The 27,201-nt window shown below is 40.6% G+C and overlaps 1 protein-coding gene and 1 long non-coding RNA gene across 6 annotated transcripts in view; one reads left to right on the forward strand and one right to left on the reverse strand.

Moving 5' to 3' along the window:
- EDNRA (endothelin receptor type A) overlaps positions 1 to 26,701 on the reverse strand; it is an 84,228-nt gene extending 57,527 nt beyond the window's left edge. The window contains exons 1-2 of one of the 2 annotated variants that reach the window (XM_008267274.5): positions 25,993 to 26,701; positions 21,264 to 21,753 (exon numbers count right to left, since the gene is read on the reverse strand). In XM_008267274.5, the coding sequence (XP_008265496.1) occupies positions 21,264 to 21,683 (420 nt within the window). In that variant the 5' untranslated portion in view covers positions 21,684 to 21,753; positions 25,993 to 26,701. Of the gene's footprint in view, positions 1 to 21,263; positions 21,754 to 25,992 lie in introns of those variants that run through there. The other variant, NM_001105674.1, reaches the window with a different exon arrangement.
- The window catches only part of LOC149125004 (uncharacterized), a 160,138-nt gene continuing 158,344 nt past the window's right edge, over positions 25,408 to 27,201 (forward strand). For 2 of the 4 annotated variants that reach the window (XR_016211903.1, XR_016211902.1), the window contains exon 1: positions 25,408 to 25,809. This is a non-coding gene — a long non-coding RNA (uncharacterized LOC149125004). Of the gene's footprint in view, positions 25,873 to 27,201 lie in introns of all 4 variants that reach the window. The other 2 variants (XR_016211900.1, XR_016211901.1) reach the window with 2 other exon arrangements.

Here is a 27,201-nt window from a genome sequence, read left to right on the forward strand (position 1 = left end):
TCTGGGCCAACACTGTTCCTGCTGCCAGAGGCTCAGAGTTCCCTGACTGCCTGGGGTGGGTCATTGATGACGGTTCCATGCTTACACTGAGGACTTCACAGATCCTTTGTGTGGTTCATACAGCAGTGTGGGTGATGACTGTACTTACTGAAGGCTAACTCAGGGCATCGATCACCTTGGAAGAGAGGAGGTGAGGCTATGATTACACCAATAGGCATGTTCATATCCTCCCCGCTGCTGACAACAGAGATCTACAGCACCCAACATGGGTGACATCCTGGATACTTGCTCCACTCTTGAGCACTGACCCAGAGCTCCCTAGCCCCACCCAGCACACATCTCTGAGTATTCACTGATGGAACAGATACTCCACTAAGCTACAGAGGTATGGGCAATGATAAAACCCATCAATGGAGAAAAATCAACCAGTATTTTCACAAATGCCTAAAAATAAATGCAAAAAATCAAGAACAAGGAAGACAACATGACTCCCCTGAAGGAATACAACAACAGTTTAATATTAGAACCTGAAGACAAAGAGACTGATGAAACGCCTGAAAAGGAATTCAAAAGAATGATCATAGGATTACTTAGAGCAATGAGAAACAAATCCATGAGTTAAAGAAATCCACACATGACATGGTGAAAAATTCTGTGAAATAGAGATTTTTTAAAGAGATTTATTTTATTTATTTGAAAGACAGAGTTACAGAGAGAGGTAGAGCCAGAGAGAGAGAGAGAGAGAGAGAGAGAGGAGAGGAGAAAGGTCTTCCATCCTCTGGTTCACTCTCCAATTGGCTACAATGGCCAGAACTGAATTGTTCTGAGGCCAGGAGCCAGGAGCTTCTTCCAGGTCTCCCACGTGGGTTCAGGGGCCCAAGGATTTGGAGCATCTTCTAATGCTTTCCCAGGCCATAGCAGAGAACTGGATTGGAAGTGGAGCAGCTGGGACTCGAACTGGTGCCCATATGGGATGACAGTGAACCTGCTGTGCCAAAGCGCCAGCCCTGAGACAGAGATTTTAAAGAGAAATCAAACTGAAACATTAGAAATGAAGAATCCAATATGTCAAAAAAAAAAAAAAAACAGCAGAAGCCTTAAAAACATATTTAGTAAGTAGAAGAAAGATTATCCCAGCTGGAAGACAAATATTTGTAAATATCTCAGACACAAAGAGAGGAATGTAGAAAAATAAAGCACAATGTTTGAGATAGATCTATGGGACACTATCAAGTGATACAACATATGGGTCTTAGCAGTTCCTGAATGTGTGGAAACAGAGTGGATTAGAAGGCCTATTCAGGGAAATAATAACAGAAAACTTCCCTAATTTGGAAATAGAAAGGGACATCCAAGTTAAAAAAAAGCACACAGGACTTCTAATAGACATGACCAGAGACATGACCAGAAAAAGATCTTCACCAGGACACATTGTAGTCAAATGTTCAGCAGTAAAATTTAATAAAAGATTCTAAAATGTGCACGAGAGAAATGCCAGATTACTTTCAGAGGATCCCCAGTTAGTCTCACAGCTGACTGCTTATCAGAAACCCTACAAGCTAGGAGAGAATGGTAAGATACAGTCCAAGTCTTAAAAGAAAAAAGCTGTCAACCCAGAATACTGTACCCCCAAAAGCTCTCATTTATGAATGAAGATGAAATAAAGACCCTCCATAACAAACAAATTGAAAAAGTTTGTTATTACTTATCCAGTTTTACAAATGATGTTTAAGGATGTGTTACACACAGAAACATAGTCATCACTATGAAAGGTGAAGGTAGAAAATCTAGTGAAGGTGCAAAGGAAATCCAAAGCAAATAATAGCAATATTTATGAAAAATGGTAGGGTCAAGTCACTACTTATCAATAGTAACCTTGACTGTAAATGCCCATAATTCTCTAATTAAAGCTACAGACTGGCATAATGGATCAAAAAACAAGATCCATCTATTTGCTGCCTTCAAGAAACACATCTCACCAACAAAGATACCCACAGACTGAAAGTGAAAGGATGGAAAAAGATATTCCATGGTAACAGAAAGAAAAACAAACAGATGTAGCCACCCTAATATCAGACAAAAGACACTTTAGCATAACAACTGTTAAGATAGACTAAGAAGAGCATTGTGAGGGCCGGTGCTGTGGTACAGCAGGTTAATGCCCTGGCCTGAAGCGCTGGCATCCCATATGGACACAGGTTTGAGACCTGGCTGCTCCACTTCTAATCCAGCTCTCTGCTATAGCCTCAGAAAGCAGTCAAGATGGCCCAAGTCCTTGGGCCCCTGCACCCATGTGAGAGACTGGGAAGAAGCTCCTGGTTCCTGGCTTTAGATTGGCACAGCTCCGGCCATTGTGGCCAATTGGGGAGTGAACCATTGGATGGAAGACTTTTCTCTCTCTCTCTCTGCCTCTCCTTTCTCTGTGTAACTCTGACTTTCAAGTAAAATACATAAATCTTTAAAAAAAAAAAAAAAAGAAGAGCATTGCATAATGATTAAGGGATCAATTCAACAGGAAGATATGACTATAATAAATGTATTTATACCTAATCACAGGGCACCTGGCCATTTAAAACAAATGTTAATGTATCTAAAGGGAAACATAGACTCCAATACAAAATAATGGGGGACTTCAACACCCCACTTTCATCAATGGACAGATCAACTAGAAAGAAAATCAACAAAAGAAACAACAGAGCTAATATACACTATGAACCAAATGGACCTGATATCTACAGATCTTTTCACCCCACAAGTGCAGAATACACATTCTTCTCACCAGTGCATGGAACTTAATCTAGGATAGACCATATGCTAGGCCATAAAGCAAGTCTCAGCCAATTAAAAAGAAATTGAAATCATCTATCTATTTCTGACCAAAATGGAGTGAAAATGGAAATTAACTAAGAACCTCTAGAAAACATACAAAACCATGGAGCCTGAAAAACAATATGCTAAATGAACAGTGTGTCAGAAAAAATCAAAAGGGAAATAAATTCTTGGAAATGAATGAAGATGACAATACAACATATGAAAACTTACAGGATACAACAAAAGCAGTGTTAAGAGGGAAGTTTATAGCAATTAGTGTCTACATCAAGAAATTAGAAAGGTTTCAAATAAATGAGCTACCAAGCATCTCAAGGACCTACATAAACAAGAAATTAGAAGGAAAGAAATAATTAAAGTTAGAGAAGAAATAAAGTTGAAACAAAAATTATAAAATATCAATGAAAGGGCTTATTTTTTGAAAAAATAAACAAAATTGACAAACCATGGTTCAATTAACCAAAAAAGGAGGGAGAAGACCCAAACAAATACAATCTGAGATGAAAAATGAGATGTAACAATGGATACCACAGAAATAAAAAGAATCATCAGGAATTACTACAAAGAGCTATATGCCAACAAATTGGAAAATCTAGAAGAAATAGACAGATTCCTGGACACATAAAACCTACCAAAATTGTGGCACAAAGAGATAGGAAACTTAAAACACTCCAATAACCAAGAGGAAGATTTAGTCAGTAATAAAGACCCTCCCATATTACTGATGCCATAAACAAGAGTGTCAATTTGTTAAGTCAACAACAGGAGTCACTGTGCACTTACTCCTCATGTAGGATCTCTGTCCTTAATTTGCTGTACATTGTGATTTAATGCTATAACTAGTACTGAAACAGTATTTTACACTTTGTGTTTCTATGTGGGTGCAAACTGTTGAAATCTTTACTTAATATATGCTAAACTGATCTGTATATAAAGAGAATTGAAAATGAATCTTGATGTGATTGGAAGGGGAGAGGGAGCGGGAAAGGGGAGGGTTGCGGGTGGGAGGGAAGTTATGGGGGGGGGGAAGCCATTGTAATCCATAAGCTGTACTTTGGAAATTTATATTCATTAAATAAAAGTTAAAAAAAAAAGACCCTCCCAAAAAAGATGCCCAGGCCAGGTGGATTCACTACTGAATTCTACCAGATTTTAAATAAGAACTAATTCCAATTCTCAAAATATTCAAATATTCAAAACAATTGAAAGGGAGGGACTTCTCCCAAACTCCTTCTATGAGGACAGCATCACCTTAATTCTGAAACCAAAAAAAGATACAACAAAGAAAACAAAAACTATAGAGCAGTATCATCGATGAACATCGAGGCAAAAATCCTCAACAAAATAGTAGCTGATTGAATCCAACAACATATCAGAAAGATCATTCACCCAGACCAAGTAGGATTTATCCCTGGTATGCAGGAATATTTCAACATATTCAAATAGATAAATATGACACATTGCATTTACAAATTGAATAATAAAAACCCTATGATTATCTCAGTAGATGCAGAGAAAGCATTTGATAAAATGTAACATCATTTTATGATAAGAACTTTAAGCAAATGAGGTATAGAAGGAACATTCCTCAAAATAATCAAGGCAATATATGAGAAACCCACAGCCAGAATCATATTGATCAGGCAAAAGTTGGAAACATTTCCATTAAGATCTGGAACCAGACAAGGATGCCCACTTTCACAACTGCTTTGCAATACAGTCCTGAAAGCTTTAGCAAGAGCCATTAGGTAAAATAAAGAAATCAAAGGGATACAAATGAGAAAGGAGGTAATCAAATTATCTCTGTTTGCAGATGACATGATTCTGTATAAAGGGGACCCAAAAGACTGCACTAAGAGACTCACAAGAGAGCTTGGTAACTCACAAGAGAGCTTGGTAAAGCTGCAGGATATAAAATTAACAAAAATCAATAGCCTTTATATACACAGACAATGGCATGTCTGAGTAAGAACTTCTAAGATCAGTTCCATTCAGAATAGCTACAAAAAACTCTAAATACCTTGGAATAAATTTAACCAAGGAGTTGAAAAATCTCTATATCAAAAATCATAAAACATTAAAGAAAGAAATTGAAGAAGACATAAAAAAGTGGAAAAATCAGGTTCATGAACTGAAAGAATTAATATCATCAAAACATCCCTACTACCACAAGCAATTTACAGATTCAATGTGATTCCAACCAAAGTACCAATGATACACTTCTCAGATCTAGAAAAAAAAGATGCTAAAATTCACATGGAAACACAAGAGACCCTGAATAGCTGAAGCAATCTACAGCAACAAAAACAAAGCCAGAGGAATCACAATACCAGATTTCAAGACATACTACAAGGCAGTTATAATAAAAAAACATTTGGTACTGTCAGAGAAATAAATATGTAGACCAATGGAACAGAATAGAATCCCCACAAGTCAATCCATGCATGTACAACCAGCTACTCTTTGACAAAGGAGCTAATACCAATCCCTGGATGAAGGACAGTCTCTTCAACATGGTGCTGGGAAAACTGGATCTCCGCATGCAGAAGTATGGAAGCAGACTCCTACTTTATACCTTATATAAAAATCAACTCAAAATGGGTCAAGGATATAAATCTGTGATTGAATACCATCAAATCACTAGAGGAGAACATGGAGAAACTGCAAGACAATTGGCAGAGGCAAAAGCTTCTTGGATAAATCCCCAGAAGCACAGGCAATCAAAGCAAAAATAGACAAATGGGATTACATCAAGCTTAAAAGTTTCTGCCCTATAAAGGAAACACTCAACAAAGTCAAGAGGCAACCAACAGAATCAGAGGAAATATTTGCAAACCATGTACCTGATAAGGGTTTAATTTCTAGAATCTATAAAAAGCTCAATAAATTCAACAACAACAAAACAAGCAATTGAGCTAAGAAATGTGCAAAGGACTTGAACTGCCATTTTTCAAAAGAGAAAGTTCAAATGACCAACAGATCCATGAGAAAATGCTCAGGATCACTAGCCATCAGGGAATTGCCAATCAAAACTACAATGGATTTCACCTGACCCAAGTTAGAATGGCTACCATATCAAAATAAAAAAAATAATAAATGCTGGTGAGGATGTGGGGGAAAAGGTTCCCTAATTAAGTGTTGGTGGGAATGCAAACTAGTATAGCCATTGTAGAAGACAGTATGGAGATACTTGAGAAAGCTGAAAGCAGAGCTGCCAGATGACCCAGTCTCCCACTCCTGGGAATTTACTCAAAGGAAATGAAATCAGCATATGGAAGAGTTATCTGTATCCTCATGTTTATTGCAACCCAATTCACAATAGCTACAATATGGAATCAACTCAGATGTCCATCAACCAATGCCTGGAGAAAGAAAATGTGGTATATATACACAATGGAATATTACTCAGCTGTAAAAAAGAATGAAATCCTGTATTTTGCAACAAAATGGATGCAACTGGAAACCATTATACTTCATGAAATAAGCCAGTCCCTAAAAGACAAGTGCCATATATTTCCCCCAATCTGTGCTAATAGAGTACAAACAATATAAAGTGAAATTATTTGCATTGAAATATGTATAAAATAATTCCAGTGCATAAATTGAGAAGAAGTGGCTTAAAGTGTAAATGAACTCAATTATTATCTTGTAACCACATAGGTTACAAGGATACACATAGATATTACATTATCATTCATTCTATATCATTGAAAGAAATTATTGATTGGTTGACCAAAAAACTCCTGTTTATGGGTGAAATGGTCTTTTTTCCATTAAATTAGAGTTTACAGCCATTGTCTATATTGCCACTAAACTAGGGTCTTTTTGCTTTTTACTCCTTAAACTTCTTATTCATTGAAATACTAAGCCTTTTTACTATAATGCAAATTTAAAATACGTTTTCCAGTAAAACTACTACTAAAACAGTACTCTATACTTTGTGTGTCTGTGTGGGTGCAAACTGTTGATCTTCTGTATATAAAGATAATTGAAAATGAATCTTGATGAAGAATGGGATGGGAGAGGGAGTGGGAGATGGGATGGTTGCGGGTGGGAGGGAGGTTATGGGGGAAAAAAACACTTTAATCCAAAAGTTGTACTTTGGAAATTTATATTTATTAAATAAAAGTTTAAAAAATACATTTTCTCAAAAACTAAAAAGAAAGAAAGAAATGAAAAAAGGAAGGTAGGTGGGAGGGAGGGATGAAGGGATTATCATTATATTCCTAGACTTGCATCCACAAATCATATTGAATTTGTTAAAAAATTAAAAGAAAAAAAGGACGGACACTTTATTGGATATCTTCAGTTCTTTTCTGAGAAATTTCCATAAAGAGACAGAATATTTTTTACTTCCTGAGAGTTCATTAGAGTTACTGTGAACAAGTCAAGAATCCCAACATCACAGGAGAGGCAGCCTCTGTCCTCAAGCACGGCTGATTCAAATTAATTTGTCCCTGTAAAATTATAAATAGCTCGATATACTGTTTTTTTCTAGCTACTTCACACAGCTGGAACTACAGATGTTGACTCCTCACTCAGTCTGTGCTCCTTCTTCTCTGTCACTCATCTCTTTCCTTCCCCCAACCCTAGTTGTCCCTCGTTCCTTTCCCCCAACATTTTAGAAAGGCCGGATGTATACAGAGAATATCTGTGCTATAAAATTGCATCTAGACATACACACAGCATTTCAAAAAATGGAAGGCAGGGAGTATTTATCTCTTCTTCCACATTTCCCTTTTTCTGTGAGACATGATCTCCTTTCCATTATGAGAGAAACAGTCCCTGGACTTTATAATGTAAAGGGAAAAAAGCATCTATATTTAGTTGTGACTGTGTAAGTTAATTGCTCTAGCCAAAGAAATGTAGAGTGCAGTGATTTTCTGATTGAATAATTTCAAGTGTGTTACATTTTCATCTTGAAGATGTTTTGAAAGTAACATTTTTCAGTGTGAATTTTCCGTAAAATAAACAGAAATGTTGTCTTCATCTTTTTTCCCCTTCTCCTTTTTTTCTTAACTTTTTAGAAAGATTTATTTATTTATTTGAAAGTCAGATATACAGACAGAGAAGGAGGAGGTGGGGGGGAGAGAGATATATATCTTCCATCTTCAGGTGCACTTTTCAAGCGGCCACAATGACCAGGATGGTGCCAGACCCAAGCCCGGAGCTTCACCCAGGTCTCCTGCATGGGTGCAGGGGCCTAGCATTTGGGTTGTCTTCCACTGCTGTCCCAGGCACATTAGCAGGGAGGTGCATGGGAAATGGAGCAGCCTGGATTCCAGTGCCCATTGGGATGCCAGCACTGTAGATGGCAACTTAACCCACTGTGCCATGGTGCTGGCCCTCTTTTTCATAACTGAAACTTGATTGGCTACCCAAAAGTCTGGTCGCCTGGTTTGGTGCTACTATGAATTACCTGAAAGACAATGTAACGAATTCCTCAAAGTGCAGAAAGAAGAGTTTAAAGCTTGTTTAATTTGGTAAAAATCAAAAAATCAGAAAACATTACATGATTGTTTTCAACAGGTTTCAAGGATACCTGGTTACTAAGACCTCCAAAGAAGCCAAAGTTCTGATAGTCATGGATGTGAATGAGAAAAAACCAACAATAGCCGTGTCTTGGTTAGTCTAACTGATGCTGCCTGTAACTCAGGAATAAGCTTTCTTTTCTTAAGATTTATTTATTTATTTGAAAGGCAGAGTTACAGAGAGGCAGAGACAGAGAAAGAAACAGAAAGAGAAAGGTCTTCCATCCGATGGTTCACTCCCCAGTTGGCTGCAACGGCTGGAGCTGTGCCAATCCAAAGCCAGGAGCCGGGAGCTTCTTCCAGGTTTCCCACATGGGTGCAGGGACCCTCGGACTTGGACCATTTTGTACTGCTTTCCCAGGCTATAGTAGAGAGCTAGATTGGAAGTGGAGCAGCTGGGACTCGAACTGGCACCCATATGGGATGCTGAAACTGCAGGCAACAGCTTTACCTGCGATGCCACAGCACCGACCCCAGGAATAAGCTTTCTTAGTGATATTATAACTAAAGGGACCCCAGTTTTTTCATAAAAAGATCATGACTTATGAGAGCAAGCAATTTATTCAAGATCAGTGCCAACAATTTTTAGAAAGAAAACACTTCTTGATTTCTCAGGATTATGCCCTTTACTTTTTGGGACTAGGGCATGAGCCACTTCAAGATATCCAAGGTTATGAAGTCTTATCCATATTTTTAAAGTCCAGGTCTTGAGCTCTGACTCCCTATGGAACAAAGTGAGGTGGGTGAAGGGCAGGGCACCTGCTGAGATGCCTTGGGGTTGACAAACTTTCTCTGTAAATGGTCAGATAGTCATTATCTTAGGCTTTCTGGACCATATGGTATATGTCGAAACTGCTCACAACAGTTGCCATAGCAAATCTGTAAGCAGTGGGTATGGCTGCGTGCCAATAAAACTTCATTTACAAAAATAGGCATCCGGCCAATGTTGGTTTGTTGGCCACAATTTGCAGGCCCATGGGTCAGGGAATCAGACATGAGAGAGCGGAAGTGGCGAGTGCTCTGTGAGCGCAACTTGAGCCCTGGGACACCAGCTCAGGGAACGGAACTCCTTCTGGATCCACTTCTGCCCCTTTGCAGGGGTCCCCTAGCTGGAGGCAATTTTGAGGTCACTCCATACATCCATGAAAACATTGCTGTGAAGCTAAGTGTTTCTCCAGAGCAAAAAGTAGGAAAAATGTCAATGCCTCACCCAAGTTTAAAATCCTATTCACAAGATGGCAAAGCCCGGGCTGAGACGTTTTACAAGTTCTGAATGCCTTCTTGGAAAGAGGTATGACTGGCATTGCAAGAGAGTTCCATTTAATAAGTGGCAAGTCATTTTTATAAATAAAATTCCTTTTGGGGATGCAAAAACACAAATTTTGCTGATGCCATACAAAGATATTTTTCCTTTAGATTCATTTTTAAGTGTTATAATTTGGTAAATTTCTATACTGGCTCTACTCACCCTACCAATCCTGTGTTATACTAAATACTAAAGTAATAACTAGATTATAACTAAATCTCAAAGTTTTACCTAGTAATTGGCAAGTCCAAGACATGTCATTTTACAAAAATAACCTCAGGGAGATTGTCTGGAAAACATCAATCTAACTTTGACTCTTGTAACTTTTGCTGTTTGTAATCACTCCTTTCTAATCTGTTTTCCATGATGTATTTTAAAATAATCATTTATTATAAGAGTAATGGAAAAGGCAGCAATCTAATTTTATTTTTGTATCTCTTTAGATTAATTTGATTTTTGCCATATATTTTGCTCTTGGAGGAAACAGTTTTTCTTTTTTTAAAGAAAATATTTTGGGGGCCGACGCTGTGGCTTAGCGGGTAAAGCTGCTGCCTACAGTGCTGGCATCCCATATGGGCACTGGTTCAAGTCCTGGCTGCTCCATTTCTGATCTAACTCTGCTATGGCCTGGGAAAGCAGTGGAAGATGGCCCAAGTCCTTGAGCCCCTGAACCCATGTGGGAGACCCAGAGGAAGCTCCTGGCTCTTGGCTTCTCATCAGCCAAAGCCAATCATTCCAACTATTGCAGCAAAATGGGGAGTGGAACAGCAGGTGGAAGACCTCTCTCTCTCTGTCTCTCCTTCTCTAGGTAACTTTGACTTTCAAATAAAATAAATAAATTATATTTAAAAGAAAATATTTTGTGTTCTATGGTCTCAAAAAGTCCAATAAAATACTTGAGTATAAAACTGTTCTGTTATTCAGGCTAACTTTATTGAATATTTGGTGTTAAAAATAGAATGTGAACAATTCAAAGGCACAGCTATTCTAGAGTCCCTTTTTTTGTAACTGTTCAGTCGATGTGTGAGCTGATTTGCAAATTGTCCATTACTGAGGTAGATAATAGATTTTCTTGAAAGGCAAGGAAGAATTATAATGAGCAAAGTTCATACAAAGGCCTTACAAAGATCTACAAAGCTTTAAGAATCAGAAAACAATTGTCCAGGAAATTCTGCCTTGTTCCCATTTTGAAGCTTTGGTATAGTTCTCCAAAATTACTAATTAAAATATAAAAGAACTATGATAATTATGAATTAAATGCACACGTGCACAAAAAAAGGTGTCTGGGATCCTGTCCATGGATGGCTCAAAACTAGAAACTGTTTAAATGGCCTCCTAAAATAGAAAGGTTAGATAAGTGCTGACATATCCACTTAGTGATGCGCTATGCAATAGTGAGGATGAGTGAGCTACAGCTAAGAGCAACAATTTGGTTGACTCTCACAAGCATGATGTTGAGTAAAAACAGCCAAAAGCAAATAACATATATCATATGGTCCCATATGAAATGCTTAGGGTTTAAAAAGTATCACAGCCTTTTAATGATGTAACTCTACCTTGATTTTCACAGGTACGGAAAATAATATTTGTGGAAACAGTGGGCATTGGCTGCCAGATGCCACATTTATGGCATAAATGGCACCATTTTAGAAGAGAAACTTTGGTGTATTCTACACATTTTTATTTTGTCAAACTAAGCCTTAAGTCTTCCTTCAAGCTAAACTTTTCACAGTGGTCAGATTTTTTTTTTTAGTACAATGCATTCTGTAGAATTATTTTATCCAACATAAAACTCATGTGAGTTGGAGGCATAATGTGTAATTCAATATTTGACCAAGACACATGTCTCCATTACTTTTTTATACATGGACAGGCCATGATATTGAACATTGTCAACCTGTTCAACAATGTTATATGCACTTGTTATTTTTAGAATTAGCAGTAAAGTTCATTACTTATTAGATTTAAAGGAACTATTTCATAAATGGTATACTTTATATATAAATCCTAAAAAAATTGAGGATTTCTGACTTCTTTGCAATGATAGTTTAGATATATTGCCACATGTCACATCATGCTTCCACCATCTCCTTTTAATTCCTGTGCATCTTCCTCTCCCAGGGAGGAAGGTCTGGAAACGTAACCTTTAGCTGTATCAATAAAGCCTGATGTTTCTACCCCATTTCAAACTTTGGGCAAGCCATAGACATTCATTTTTCTGTTTCGTGTCCAGAGACTAATTGCCTATCCCTTTAAGTGATAACTGCATGAGACATTTCGTTTGGCAAAAAGTATTCCTCTGAGCAGATGCTCTAGGCAACCAGTCCATCAAAGCACTCAACTTTTCTTCTCAGTTTATTTATTTATTTTTTAAGTTTTCTGACTTTCCTTCTGCTAGTTAACCTCACTAAAATGACAACAAGTGTCAGATATAAAAATTCTGGTTACCAGATGTTCTAAAGCAAGCTGCAAGACTTATAACATACATGCTATTTTGGGGAGCGATCTCTTTATTGTACATGTTTTCCTTTGTACTGTGTTTTTTCTGTCTTAAATAAGGAACTGAAGAAGCTGTTGGATTTAATGGAGAAAAGGAAATGCTTTTCATCTTCAAAAATATATTTCTGTGTTAGGGATACCATTTTGATCATTATAAAAATTTGTGTTTTTTATTTTATTTATTTATTTGGGAAGTAGAGTTACAGACAGTGAGAGGGAGAAACAGAGAAAGGTCTTCCGTCCGTAGGTTCACTCCCCAAATGGCCGCAATGGCCGGAGCTGCGCTGATCTGAAGCCAGGAGCCAGGTACTTCCTCCTCGTCTCCCATGTGAGTGTAAGGGCCTAAGCACTTGGGCCATCCTCTATTGCTTTCCCAGGCCACAGCTGAGAGCTGGATTAGAAGAGGAGCAGCCGGGACTAGAACCGGCGCCCATATGGGATGCCAGCACCGCAGGCAGAGGATTAACCGCCACAGTGCCGGCCCCGATCATTATAAAATTTGTCTTATGAGATATATGGAAGAGAAGCAGTATGGTTGCTTATTAGCTACTGGGCACAGCTTCTGGAGTCACTGGATCCAGATCCTGGTTCTGCACTTGTTAGCCATATGACTTGGAGGAAATGACTTCAACACTCTGTGCCTGTTTCTTCATTCTAAAATTCCTATCACAGGTTTGTTGTGGGGGTTAAAGGAGTTAGCCCAGCCAAGAGTAAACTCTAGTTGGGCTTTAGGTAACATTATTCTTGCGTTATATACTGGCATATTTTCCATTAATCTAGGAAATGCTTCTCAACATAGACCAGATGCAGACTGATCATGTCACTCATCTGCATACGACCTTAGAACAACTTCTCATGCAGAGGAAATTGCCATAGGCTTCTCCAAGGTGCATAGATAAGGTGACATTTTCCCTGGTTTATCCAGGACACTCCCGATTATACCTATTGCTCAGATATGATTATTGGCAGTGCCTCCTACCACTCTGAAATTGGGAAAACAAATTACATAGTGTTCCTATTAATAGACCCCATATGATCTTCCTCTCTCCACTCTTGCCCCATCCTCTTATCCCTAAGCCCTCATCTGCTACTACTCTCTCCTCTGCTCAACCACACTGGCTGTTCCATGTACCTTCCAGGCACTTGACTGCCTCAGGGCCTTTGCATGTCCAATTTCCTCTAACTGGAATACTGTTACCTTAGACAGTGGCAGGGCTTGCTCCTTCACCTCTTTTAAACTTTTACTCCACTGTCAGCTTATATTGAAGCCTTCTTCAGCCACCTGCTCTAAAGTTAACATCTGATCTCCTTCTTATTTATTTGAAAGGCAGAGTGATACAGAGCGCGCGCGAGAGAGAGAAAGAGCGAACAAGTGCTATTGATCCATCTTCCACCTGGTTGTTTACTCCTCAAATGCTGCCAACAGCCACGGCCAAGTCAAGCTGAAACCAGGAGTTAAGAACTTCCTTCTGACCTCCTAAGTACTTGGGCCATGATCTGCTGCTCCCAGGAAAGACATCAGTAGGCAGGTACATGGGAGGCACAGAGTAGCCAGGACTCAAACCAGGCACTCTGACATGGGTGTGGGTGTCTTGCTTAGCCTGCTGGGCCACAAAGCCCACCTCTGATTGCCTTTCTTTCTATTCCCATTTCCCACCTTGCTTTTATCCCTAGTACTTATCTCACGTACTCTACTCATACATTTAGGTATTGCCTTTTTATGTTGCTTTTCTGCTAGAAAATATTCTCTGTAAGGCCATGATATTTATCTGTTTTGCTCACCTCTATTTGCCCAATCTTACTATTGAATGAATAAATGAAGAGCAGAGAAGATAGACCTATTATAACTGAGTAGCCAAATGGGTAACCAATTACCATTTCTATTGCCTTCTAGTATAAATTTGTCTAAAATAGGAGTCCTCTATTTAGGACAAGTACTACAAGAGATATGACTTGACTTGTGTCCATTAGTAGCACTGACCAGTTGTTTTAGAAGTCAGACTGTCAATAAAATTCTTAGAGGTGTTTACATTCTGAGAAGTGATCTCTAAATTAGCACATCCAAAAACGTTAAGTCTTCCTGAGGGACATTTGATTTTTACATTCTTGAGCCTGGGGGCTTCTAACCTTTCAAATTTAAATAAACACTTCAGAGCGTGTGGCTCTGTATAATTTTTCACATTCAAATGTAAACATAAAGCTACCAAAACTTAACATTGAATGACACATTACATTTTATTATTGAATTTAATTTCAACCATGAAACCTTTTAGCTCGGGACAGTTTTTCCAACAAAAATTAGACCTTGTTAAAAATAAAATTGTAGCTATAGAAAGAAATAATTCTAATTCCCAAGAGAATGTGGTAGATCCAGAAGGCAGTAGCAGAATTTCTGGCAGGTTATCAGATTTATTTTGGTGGAATTTCTTAGAACGTTCTTCATTTAACCACTCTAGTCTCAGAGTCAGCTTCAGAGACAATACCCTTGATTCCCCAGCCCCCTTCATCATAGTTTGCACATGCTATACCAACTGTACACACTTTGCATAACAATAAAGCAACTTATGAGACTAAATAGCCATAACATAAAATAGCCATAACATCTGCTTTTGTGGATCAGAATGTAGAATTAGGGCGACATTTACTTGCACACACACACAGTGCATGATATGAAAATTCTTTCCCCAAACCTGAACCTTGTCTGCATCGCTAGTTTATGTTAAGTTTAATAGACAGCCAACTCTTCCGAGGAGCTGCACTCTCTGATCATGGAAGAACAGCATCAGCTCTGATCCTCCTGACAGTTCGCTAACAGGAAGGAGACGGGGACCATCTCCCCCTCCTCAGCCACGGAACAACTGAGCAGCTGTGGAGGTTTCCCCTCCCCCATCACTGAAACGGGAATGACTACGCTGTGAGCCAAGTGCTGAGGGTCAGCAGAGTAACCTCACATGAAAATAATTACTTAACATGACCATGAGAGAAAGCAATGAGGTTCCCAGACACAGGAAGTGAAAAGTCGAAGGGGAGGTAGGGCTGGACAGGGTTCTGAAGTCTTTCCAGACAGCAACTTCCTTCCAACAAACAGCAAACCGGCTAATAAATTTGTCACTCTGTCATTTTCTATGTACATATATTCTTACTTCAGCTAGTTAGCATAATGAACTTTTCTAACGTGTATATGTCTTAGCAGTGCCGGAAAGTCAGCCTACTGCCTCTTCTCTAAAGAGCAAATACAATCTTTTGTGATATGAATGCTCATTTGGATATTCCAAATCACCTGTAGCTTTAATAGTTCACTAGGAACCACAAATACAACGGTGCTTAAAAATGAACAAAGCACAAAAACCTTGGAAAGACACTCTATGACTGTCTATGTGTACCAAAGAAGACAGGAAATTAAACAACACAGTTCCTGAACCATCAAAAGAACTCTTGACCTCTAAGAAGAAGGAAGGGGAAAACCATCCTGCTTTTATGTGCTGCTCTGGTTCTCGTAAGGTTCCCTCAGATTTATAGACCGGAGACATTCTGGTCTGCGGGAAAATCAGAGGAATTCAGTAATTTCAATAAGTAACTTTTTTGCTTTTAGAACTGGAATTGCATAGGAGAAAAACATTCTAATAGCCACAATTACAGTATTTTTTCCTTTTAAACTCGTTCATCAGATAGTTTTTAAGCTTAGGAGATACAATGACCAATGAGAAGGCTGACATCTTGTTCTAAGGAACTTACAGAGTTGGCAGATGAAACAGAGTGTGTATCACATGCTACCTTAGGGTTAATAGAGGGTGCCCTATGAGCACATGGGAGAGGCAATGGCCCAATCTGGGTCATGGTTGCTTGCCAAGGAGATTAAGCTGCGATCTGAAGACTACAGGGGGATAAGCCAGAGAAGGCATGAGGGAAAAATACCCCAAGTAGAAGAATCATCCTGACATTCTCAGGTCGGCCAGTTTAGCTGGTTCAGACCAAGGAAGAGGCAACGTGAGGAGAGAGCCATGCCTGGAAAAGAGGCAGGATCAGAGCTTCCTAATGGGCAAATGTCTCCTGGGGATACAATGCACCAGTCAGGGAGAGATCTCCCTGGTTGAGGAAACATTCTCTATCTTCAAATTCAGGGGATGAAATTTACATAGCTAATTTTATGATTAGAACACTGCTACTGGAGTATATGAGAAAGGTCTGGTTTCATTTGTTACATGATACAGTAAAAAGGAAACACTGCTCTTATCACATATGGAATTTGGTGGGCAATTGGATTAACTTCAGGGAATAATACGTGCTGACCACAGAACATGAGTACCTTATGTCTCATCTGCAAATGAAGAATCCTTTTGAGAAATCATTTGGATTTGAAGGTTTCAGAGAAATATGATCAGAAATGAACAGTAAAGGCCCCAAGGAAATCAAATCATAACAACAAACATTATTGAATATCTATGTTTTAGGCATCCCATCTTGAGAGGACTTTAAAAAGTTCATGGAAAAATGGAATTGAAAGAAATTCATTTTGGTGCAATAGGATTTTGAAATCTATTTGGTCTTCTAAAAGTATGCATTTTTCATGTACTTTTTGAAGTTCCTGCATTTAAGTTGTGGCAATTTATTTTTGAGACAGACATTGCTATGGTGACTTGATGTGTCAAGAAACAGCTTTTGTGTGGCTGCCCCTAAAGGATGGATCTCAGCTGCACGAGATGTCAAAGGCTGTGTGAATACGAAGATAACTAGCTCTATGTGAACATCTCTGGTTGCCACATGGCTCAGATCCTCTGCCAGAGCAACATATTCAGAGTCTTGACTTTTCATTGCAAAATACTCCTGATAATTTCATACAGAAATTGCATTTGGTTATTTTTCACTGTTGTCCTGAATAAGAGTTGGTTGCTTAGCATGGACAGAATTAGTAATCAACAGTCAGAATGACTGGGATGCTGTCACTGTGATTCTCATAGATTTGCTTTATGCTATATCCCAAATGGAGACAATTCATCTGCTGTTTATTATCTATAGCATCACTAGTTTCAATATCCTGCTATGCATGACTGAAGTTGATGCCAAGCCACTGGACTCAACTTCTTGCTTCTTTCTATGGCCACCATTCTATCCCTATCTGTCATTTAACTATTTCTCCACATTCCTGTTTTTGCTTATTAGGGAAGGCATGGTGGTTCATGGGAGAGCCATTATCTTTAGACCACAGCATACCACCCAGCTTTGGCCCCATGTTCAAGGGTTTCCACTCTATTCAAAGTTATAGCCCATATCCCTACAGACAACATTCTGTGGCATAAATTTAGCCTCATGAGTCACTGAAGAATAAAATGATTAATTTCTATACTTGTACACCACGTTGCTATTTAGTAATTGGAGATTATTTCTGGTCCTGGAACACAAAGAAATATTTTGTTTTGCCATTCTAACAAAATGTAAATATTTTATATACAGATAAATTTACCTGGCCAACTTTTTGTATTTCTTGAAAATTTAGGATATCATAGAATGCTATTTCTTTACACATTAAATCTGTCATCAGTTTAGATTATAAGCTCAGGTATATGAAGCCGTCAGCTAACTCCTTTCCCTCCCTCCCTACTGTTTTTGTCAGATCTTTTCTTTTAATTGATATCACATATTCTCCCACCCCCAGTGAAAAATCAGAATTACTTTTGATAAACATAGTAACAGCTTTCTTCAGTGTTACCCCTTGCCAAGCCTTTGTGTGTTTAAAAACCTAGAAGGCAACTGGCATTCACTTTTATTTTCTTCTTCTGCCTTATGTTTTATTTTCCTAGATTACTTGATTTTCTTCTGTCAACTATGCTTGTGTGTGTGTCTGCACACCAGATTGGTTTCTTTCCATTTTTGGGTTAATTCTTGAAGCCATGTATCTAACTGCAGATTGGACTCATTTTTTCAACCTAGGATCTGTGAATGCTTCAACAGCAGAACTTGGGTGACTCTACCCAGCGTCTCTGAGGATGTCATTTAGGGCAAAGAATATTCCTTAGGGATGGTGATGGCACGCCGATAAGGGGTGAGCATGCACATTGAGAACGGGGAAAAAGTAGTGAAATGCGGCTGCAGTGTGCAGGGCCTTGAGTGCCGAGTGTGGGAGGCCGTGGGCACAGGTCAGAGCTCCTGGCTGCTTCTGAGGAGGCAGTGGCACTCAGGAAGTAGAAGCAGAGTCCAGGGTAGATTTTGGGAAAAAACTATGGAGATTTATGGGCCAGTTAAGAAACTTCTGGCAGTACAGGTATGGAGAAACTCCTCCCCCCTCCCACGCCCACAGACCTCCCAGAGCCAGCCTGCATAGCTGCTGGTTTGATACTCTGCATTGCTTCTCAGTGTGCTTTCTGTCACACTGGTTGATGGAATAGTTTCAGGAAAATCTCTTTCAAAGTGAGAAAAGGAAGAAAATGCTATTAGAAGGAACACTTTATTATGCCCTCTCCTTTTTATTGTCTCGTTGCTGTAGTCTCATCAGCAACTCTAGGTTCCTCTCCTCTTACACCCATTCTGATATGACTCAATGCAATGATCTCTATTTGGAGACACCAAAGAACTGAATATAAAACTGAATAGAACTGTTAAACACAACCACACATGTCAGTTGAAAATGCATTTTTTTTGAAAAGCATAGCAGACACTTTTGACCCAATTCTTCTAATAGTGGGAGAGAAAATGAAGGTTCACTCATCCCTGTAACAGAATGTTCTCTATGTCTATGCATTATTTTTATAGATATCTAAGCATAATGGTGAAGTAAGACAGACAATGGCTTCCTTGTGCTGCAATACAGAGCTAGTACACTTGACTTGGTCAGAGGAATCCGCAGGTCTGATATATGAGAGACTTCAAAGCATCAGAGTCTTGTAGCAAGAGGCAGCGGTGGGGACAGGGCTCTGTCACTGGCCAGAAGGAGAGCTCCTGACTCTCCTGGGCAGAAGTCAGAGAATAGCAGTACCTAACAGTCTCTTGCTCTTAAGAGGACGGGCGCAAAGAAGCAGAAATAACCCCTGAACATTTTGAAGCTTTTTAGTTCACCCTAGTGCTTCCCCCCACCCTTCGCTTCTGCAAGAAGACTGAAATGACTAAAGAGTATTTTTTTTTTTAAACCAAAAGGTTGACTTTCTAAAATTAATGTTGCCCAAAATGACTCATTACATGAGTTTTGGAAAAACAGGAATTATACAAATATACTCCTGTGATGTAAAATCATCCCAGTCAATCTGTCTACGTAATTCAGAACTACAATGGGTATTGGAGGAGTTGGAATCCCAGGAGGGGAGAATCACATGGTCCAGTAAGAATGCACACACTTTTATCCATTGTTATATGAAGGTAAAGCCAAGTTTTACTTGGCTATTTCAGCACACGTGGAGGTCTTCCAGACACTCTGACCTAAAATACGACTATTGGATAGAAAGGAGGTTTAGTCTGGTGATCAGCGGCAGCTCCTCAAAGAGATAAAGGTCTCCTTCCCAGCAGCTGCAGATGCACATTTGGCAAGAAACTGCTCTGCACGTGGTCAAATCTGAGTAGTGCACTTCAGAGTGATAGCAGGGAGCTGCTCCCTCAGAGACGGTTAATTATCCTTTCCAGCCACGATGGGCTGATTAACTTGCACAAAAACAGGAATAATCAGTGTTTAATACTCCACACTGTGGCTGCTGAAGAGTCAGTTTTTGAATAAAAAGCCATGTCAACATTTTCAAATCTATTATTAAAGAGAAAAACCAAGAGTTGGATATACATAATGTTTTATAAAAATAAAATAACTTTTTAAAGTGGAAAAAATAAGGCTCTGTGCATATGCTAAACATTTAAAATTAATTTCAATTTTGCATCATAGTTCCTTTTCCAGAATCTTGTTTTAAGTTCAAATACAAAACACATGTATTCAGGCTATTCTGTGGAAAGAGATGGATGTTTCTTTTTTATTATTCATTGTCTAATTTCTTCAATTTTACAAACAGTGTGTGGTGTAATTTCAAAAGGTTTTTATTATTTATAATGTTCAAAATTTTAATCATTGTTTTTAGTTTTATGGGTAGGCCACTGACGTTTCTAAAAGACGTGTATAATTTCAACACAGATTAAGTGTACCTATCAGAAATATAAAATATGTCTTCAACTGATGAAATTTGGCATTTAAAGTAATATTTCAGAATATCCATGCCCTTTTAATGTGTTTTTATGGTTAATATGTAAGAGAAAAAAAAAGACTGAGAAAAGTTGCCTTCTCTGAGTTTAGATTAATGACATTTCATAAAATATGGTACGTCATGCAATTTCATTGGCGTTTAAGTATATTTGATTTTTTGCAGCTATTTTCCTTCATAACTACTAGCCCAGATATGGAATATCTAGTTCCTTTAATACTCCCTTTATCTCTTTGGAGCCCTATTGCCTAGATCAGGGACAGGCACACAGTGGGTACTTAATAAATGCAAACAGAAGCAATGAAGGCAACAGCAGTGACCCCAGGCCTATCTTCAAGGGTTCTAGTTAGTTAACTCCTCAAGGAGGCCAAGCCTGGCCTGCTATCACATGGACCCAATTATCTCTAAGTCAGCCAGATAACTGAGAAAAGCTAGCATGCCCTTTGGCTTTAACTGTCAACCCAGAGAGCCAATGCAAAATAGGTACTTTTCATTTCAAGCTGTCCTGTAGATATCTGCCTTTGGAACAGCATGGTATTAGAAAGTAACCAAGACTGGAAATATATTTATGTTAAGTACTTGTTGGGCCCAGTAGGTCTTGCCTAGCAAACTGAATCTCAGAAAAACCCAGTGGTCTTTCTGAAACTGCCCATCTAACAAGTAAGCTTGAGGTTAGCTAACATGAGAATTCCATTCATGGAAAACCATGATTTTGAAGAGTCAACCCTGAAATACTATTTTGCTGGCAATTAAGTTAGAAAATAAGTGTACCATATTACATATAGCAAAATTTACGAATGCCACTGGGTCTTAAGAGAGCAGAAATAGTCTCAGGAAAACCAGAGATCACAAGTCCAAAGACTTCCAAAGTCTGCAGTGGAATCTGAGCATGTGTTCAAACCTGTAAATACATCTGTGGTTACTTCTTACCTTGAATACATTGATAGGGAGATCAATGACCACGTAGATAAGGTCTCCAAGGGCAAGGCTGGCTATCAGCGCATTGGGGCCATTCCTCATGCACTTGTTCTGGTAAATGATCCTGAGCAGGGTTGCATTCCCCACCATTCCCACGATGAAAATAGTACAAGATATCACCGTGTTAATGTATTTGAAAGCTGAAGTAATTTTAGTCTGCTGTGGGCAGTAGTTGTGCCTTGAACCATTGCTGGGGAGGACCAAATTGGTGGGTCGATGAGTGGTGACCAGGAGGTTGAGCTCTGGCCCATGAAAAGTAGTGAATTCGTCCATATGATTGCTTAGATTTGTGCTGTATCTCTCAGGATTATCACTGATCACACATCCAATCAGTACCAGCCAAAAGGATGCCCTGAGGCAAAAGGTTTCCATCTTCAGAGAAAATCTGAGGAAATGTTGCTCACTGTGTTGCTTTTATACCTTCAGGTTTTTTTTTCCCCACCTGGAAAAAGAGGAAAAATTTTTATAACCTCATCTGCTAAAAAGGTCACAGTCAGTGATTATTTACTGCATCAATTAAAATATAGGATATGTTAGATAATTAGGTAAGACACACCATGATAGTTCACCTCATGCCATGACACAGCCAGAAAAGATTGAATTTGTACTAGGGCAAGCTCTTTGCCTCTCTCATCCCTATCTTCACCTCTATCATCTCTATTATCTCCATCTCTACCTCTGTCTCAATCACCTACGTTACCTCCACCTCCATCCCTATCATCTCCGTCTTCATCTCTATATCCATCATATGTATTATCTTCATCCCCACCTCTATCTCCTTCTTTACCTCATCTCTATCCATAGCTTTACTGATATCTAGATCATGATATGGAGAGGATATGTCAGTTTTTCCTTCAAGTGTATTTTTTTTCTCTACCCTCAATTAGAAGTCTTCAGTGTGATACAAAATTTTATTACTGAAAGAGAAAACGTATTAAATGCCAAGTAAAAGTTGCATAGTATTGAGGCATAAAATTGTGAATTCTGAAATTAAAAATTGAATGTTCCAAAATATGTGCTATTTTAATCATGGTGAATAATGAGCATAAGAATAAAATGCAGCACGGTGGGTAGACATTTCACTCAGCAGTCACGCTGAGATGAAGTGGCATGCCTGCGTCTCATTTCACAAGGCCTAGCTTTGAATCCCAGCTCTGCTTCCAGTTCTAGCCTCTGGCTAAAGTGTACCCTGAAACATAGGAGGTGATGGTTCAAGTAGTTGGGTTCCTGCCACCTATGAGGGAGACACAGATTGAGTTTTGGGTTCCTGGCCGAGGCCTGGCCGAGGCCTAGCTGTTGTAGGCATTTGGGGAGTGAACCAACAGATGAAGATTCTGTTTCTTTTAAATAAAAAATGAAATAAAAATGCAGCACAGGTAGCCATATAAAGTGTTAAAAATGCTAATTTAAAGTCAGAACGCATTTAACAATCTCAGTTTCGATTAAAATGATATAATTGACAACATCTTTATTTTGAAAGCCTTGATCTATGTGTAAAATCTACATGTTCTACTAGGTTTTCACCTTTCCATTCTCTAGAAATTATTATCATGATATGAGCAAAGTGGGAGTGATGGACTTGCCCAATCTTCTTATACTACCTGGCTTTTCCAGAGATATCTGTTCCTAGGCCAACTTTTAAACATCCTGTATAGCTACATTTATTGTATTTCAGTCTGTGCTGAGTACTTTATATGCCTAAAGACCTTTAATCCATACGCTGATCCTGGGAAGGAGGAAGGGACTTCAAAAAGTTAATGGAAAAAAATGAATTACAAGATAAGCTTATTTTGATGCAAAATACTTTTAGAACCCATGCATAAATTTTTCATACCATGCACTTTCCATAAACTTTTTGAAGACCCCTTTTAGGGGAAACTGAGGGTCTGGCAGGTGAAATAGTTTCTCAAGGCCACAGGTGGTGGGTGTCCGTGCTGTGATTCCAGGGCAGGTCAGCTTGACTCAGGCCCAAGCTCTTCACCACTAGATCATCCTGTCTCTCATTCTTGTGCCTTATTTGTACCTAAAATGTTTTAAAGAAGTCTCCAAAGTTTAGATGAAGCAACAGACGTGGGAGAGTGGTTAAACATTTTCGAAAGACCATCTGGTGTATTTTTTTTTCCTTTTTTTTTTTTTTTAAGTACTTGAAGAGAGCAGCAAGTGGTCCCTCTTGCCCAGGAAGTCTAGGTTTCTTTTTTGAATCCTTAAAGACAAGACATTGGGCAAACAAGGGAGGTTGGTGGTAACAGAATAGTCAAAAGTAAACAAAAACAACTTCTCTGGTTTTGATATTTCACATATTTCCTTTTCTGCGGGACTATATGAATCTCGAAATGACGATCTCATTTATGCAATGGTGTTTGTATGCATCTATGACCTATGTGCCCAGGTCATAATTCAGTTTTTAAAAATTGTGTCCTATTCCCAAGTCTATACAAGATTAGGAATTTTGAAAGTTATCTTGGGAATCAGTAAAGGTTAGGCTTCATCAGTGTGTAGATAGAAGAGGACTGATTTGAGCTGTAGAGAGGGCACACGGTAAATATAAAGTGCGAGTACTGCATATTTTGGTCTTTCACAGTGGTGTTTCCCCCTCAGGATCTGGAGACAATCACAGCATTTTACGTACAGTAACACATCATAAAAGTATCTGCTGTCAGCCCTGAGCATCACAACTCTAGGCAGAGGGGGTGACGTCACCATCTTACTCAGGGGGAAGTCGAGTCTTGAGGAAATCCACTACGAGGAAGCGGCTGGACGGTTATAATACGAGTACCTCACTGAGCCATAGGACTTGACTCAGTCTGATTAAATAATAAAAAGTATAAAATGTTCAAAGGTACATGCACACCACATACCTATCAACTTTGGCTGGGCTTACTTGTAAGTAGTTTGTAGTTTTTCCATCTTTCTTACAGCCAGGAGTGAGTATCTGACCCAATAATGATACCAAATGCCACCACTTCCATCCCAAAGTGGAGACCAGGACCCCAAGGGCAAAGCTGAGTGTTCTCCCCTTGAGAGCACAGAAACGGGAGAAAAGAACTAAATACTTTTCTATCTTGTGCTATTTAGTGACTAATGCCTCTCAGTTTCTCAATCGGAATGGAACCTTCAGTAACAGGGTTCTGAGAAATGTGAACAAGAAGGCCTTTTTGAGAAATGGAATGGCTGTTTGCCCGTTAGGGTCAGCCATGAAGCTATTTCGTGAGTCGACCTGGCTGCGGCGGGTATCATGCCACTCACCAAGGTTCCACATGCGCTTTCAGCATGAGAAGCTGATTTGCTTGGTCAGCTGATCCCGGCAGGAGCCACGAAGGCCAGGGCTGTGGCTTCTTATGTCCCGAGCCAGCTACCATTAAAACAGCCCTCCTTCCCTTTTCCAACAAGGGCACCGTCAAAGAAATCATTTCCAATGACATCTCTGTCTGCTTTGCACACAGATCAAGCTACAAAACTAAGACATAATTGGCATTGGGCAAAACATGCAAAACCAAACCAAAGAACCCTCTCCAGTGCGTGTTCCTCTAAAGACGGGTCTGCAGCTAGCTTCTGGGGACCAGGGTGAAGCGGTGCTCTCAGCCATCAGTCATCACCAGTCACAGCTGCAGCAAAACAGCTGGGTTTCAAACCTGAAGGGCATGGTCAAAGCCTGAAGGGCATGTAGATGCAGGGTTATTCTTATTTGGGGTCTACAAGTTTGCCAGACTGCAGGCGCTGTTATTAAGAGAGCTGAATCCTTATGAATACACATCAGCCATTTAACATATTGGGTCTTCAGGATCAAAGTTGACCTGGAATTAGTAATTTGGAAATTCCAAACTTACCAAAATGGCATGAGTGTAGGTAATTTACATGATTGCCAAGGTGTTTCTCAGTTAGTTAACATGTAGAAAAGGTGTGTGTGTGTGGGGGGGGTGTCAGTGGAGTGAGGGAAAGGACCACAAACAAGTGGAGAAAAAAAACCCATGCAAACTAAGAACTTTTTTTTTTTTTACAAGTTTTCTGTGGTTTTTGCTCTCTGGGTAAGAAATTAGCAACTCCTCTGAGTGACAGCGCCGGGCTGTTCTTTCCTTCCCAGCCCCTACTCCATCAGGGGTCAGCCATTAGGGTGGGGGTAAATAAGGACTGATGATCTAGAAAGTTTCCTGCACGTGAAAGGCAACAAGTGCCCTTTAAAGGAATGCCAGAACAAAACGCCCAGAACACCCCCGCCCCCCGCCCCAGGCAGGTTTCGAAAACCCCCAGCACTGGGGGTTTCCAAGGACATCAGTCCCTCGCACCCAGCGAGCGCCCTTGGCTACCCTTGGCTTCCCCGGGGTGTGTGGGGAGCAGAGAAGCAAGCCAGTAAGGAAAGACCGGAGCCTGCTTCCGGAGGAGACTTTGGAGCAAGCGACTGGGCGTGATGTTCCTCAAAGTTCTCTCACGCCGGGGAAAGGGGACTCCAGGGAGAGCTCCGGGCTTCCTTTCACTCAAGGTCCGAATCCCGCCTGGGGAGGTGAGATGCTTTCGATCGGCTCCCTGAACCCCGAGACTTTTCGGAAGGGGCGCCCTTGGGCAGGTGGGTGCAGCCCCCAGCGCAGTGGGTCCCCAGCCCCCGGTTCCTCCCCACCGAGGGGTCCAGGCGTCGCTTCCCCACGCCGCCCGGGTCCCTGTCCGGATAGGAAAGACGTGAACCCACCGTGTTGCTTGGCGGCCGGGTCCGCAAGGCGCCTGGGCGAGAGGCGGCCGGAACCCGCGAGGCTGGGCGCCGCGGAGCGTGGCCCGTGTCCCGGACTCCCGCGCGGCGGCGGCCCCGGCTGCACAGCTGCCTGGACTTTCGGCAAACTTCCCGGGCAGGGCTCGGCTTCTCCGGGGGCGGTCCCGCCGAGCCTGCAGCCTCCGGCGACGACCGGGTGGGTCCGAGGGAGCGTCTCCAGCTCCTCTCCGCCAGCCAGACCCGGGAGATGAGCGTCGGCGCGCAAGGGCTTCGCAAGTAAAAAGGCAGCTGCAAAGGAACACGCCTCCCGCCCGGCCTCCGCGTCCCTCCCAGGCTCCCAGACCTTCGGCTGCGCTCTGGGATCCAGCCTTCCACCCCTCCGGGGAGGCGGCCACGCACAGACACTGAGCTGATGGGCCACGGTCTTTTAACTCTTTCCTTCCTGAAACGAAGCTGGGGGGATGGGGGCGAGGAGGGAGGCCCCCTGCGGAGTCCCTCAGCCCCTGGATCAGTGGGTGCCCGTGAATTCGATCTGTGATGGAGCAACTGGACCCAGACCCAGACCCAGGGCCCAGGGTGCTATCCTCTATGTTGCTGCGCCCCACCCCCCTTCCTTGGCTGTGGGCTGCCTCTTCAGTGCATAGGAAATTAGGGAGTCCTGTGGGCAGCAAATTTTACTGGATCAAGTGAGGGTTGTTTCCATCCTGGTCCTTGAAGCAGCGCTCTTGGGCTCCTAGCCCAGGGAGTGTGGCTCAATGGAGTCCCAGCATTCTTAAAGAAACCCACAGAATGAAGGGACAGACCCTGCAGAAGGTCATTCTTGGTGTCTTTGTCATGGCAAGGACTTTCTCCTAAACTGAGGAGTGGTAGGCGAGATGAGGGAGGATGAAAATTGGAGGCAAGGCAAAGGCCTACCTCTAGGTCTCTCGGTGCCCTGCTGGTGTCAGCACATGGTGGAACCCTGATGTTGGGACGCTGGTCCCTTGGTATCACAGGCTGTCTGGTTGCAACGTAGGAGCTGAAAGCCACAGCAGTCATTACTTTGCTCATCAATCTGCAATTTGGGTAGGGCTTGTCTGAGACATATCAACTCTGCTCATAGAGCTTGGGTGCACCTTTTGTTGTTGTTGTTGTTGATTTATTTGCTTGAGAGGCAATTGGAGAGGGAGAGGAGGAGAGAGAGCTGGATCT

The sequence above is a fragment of the Oryctolagus cuniculus genome, chromosome 8, assembly GCF_051225735.1.
Source record: "Oryctolagus cuniculus isolate XC-2025 breed Fujian yellow rabbit chromosome 8, ASM5122573v1, whole genome shotgun sequence".
NCBI classification, from domain to species: Eukaryota; Metazoa; Chordata; class Mammalia; order Lagomorpha; family Leporidae; genus Oryctolagus; species Oryctolagus cuniculus.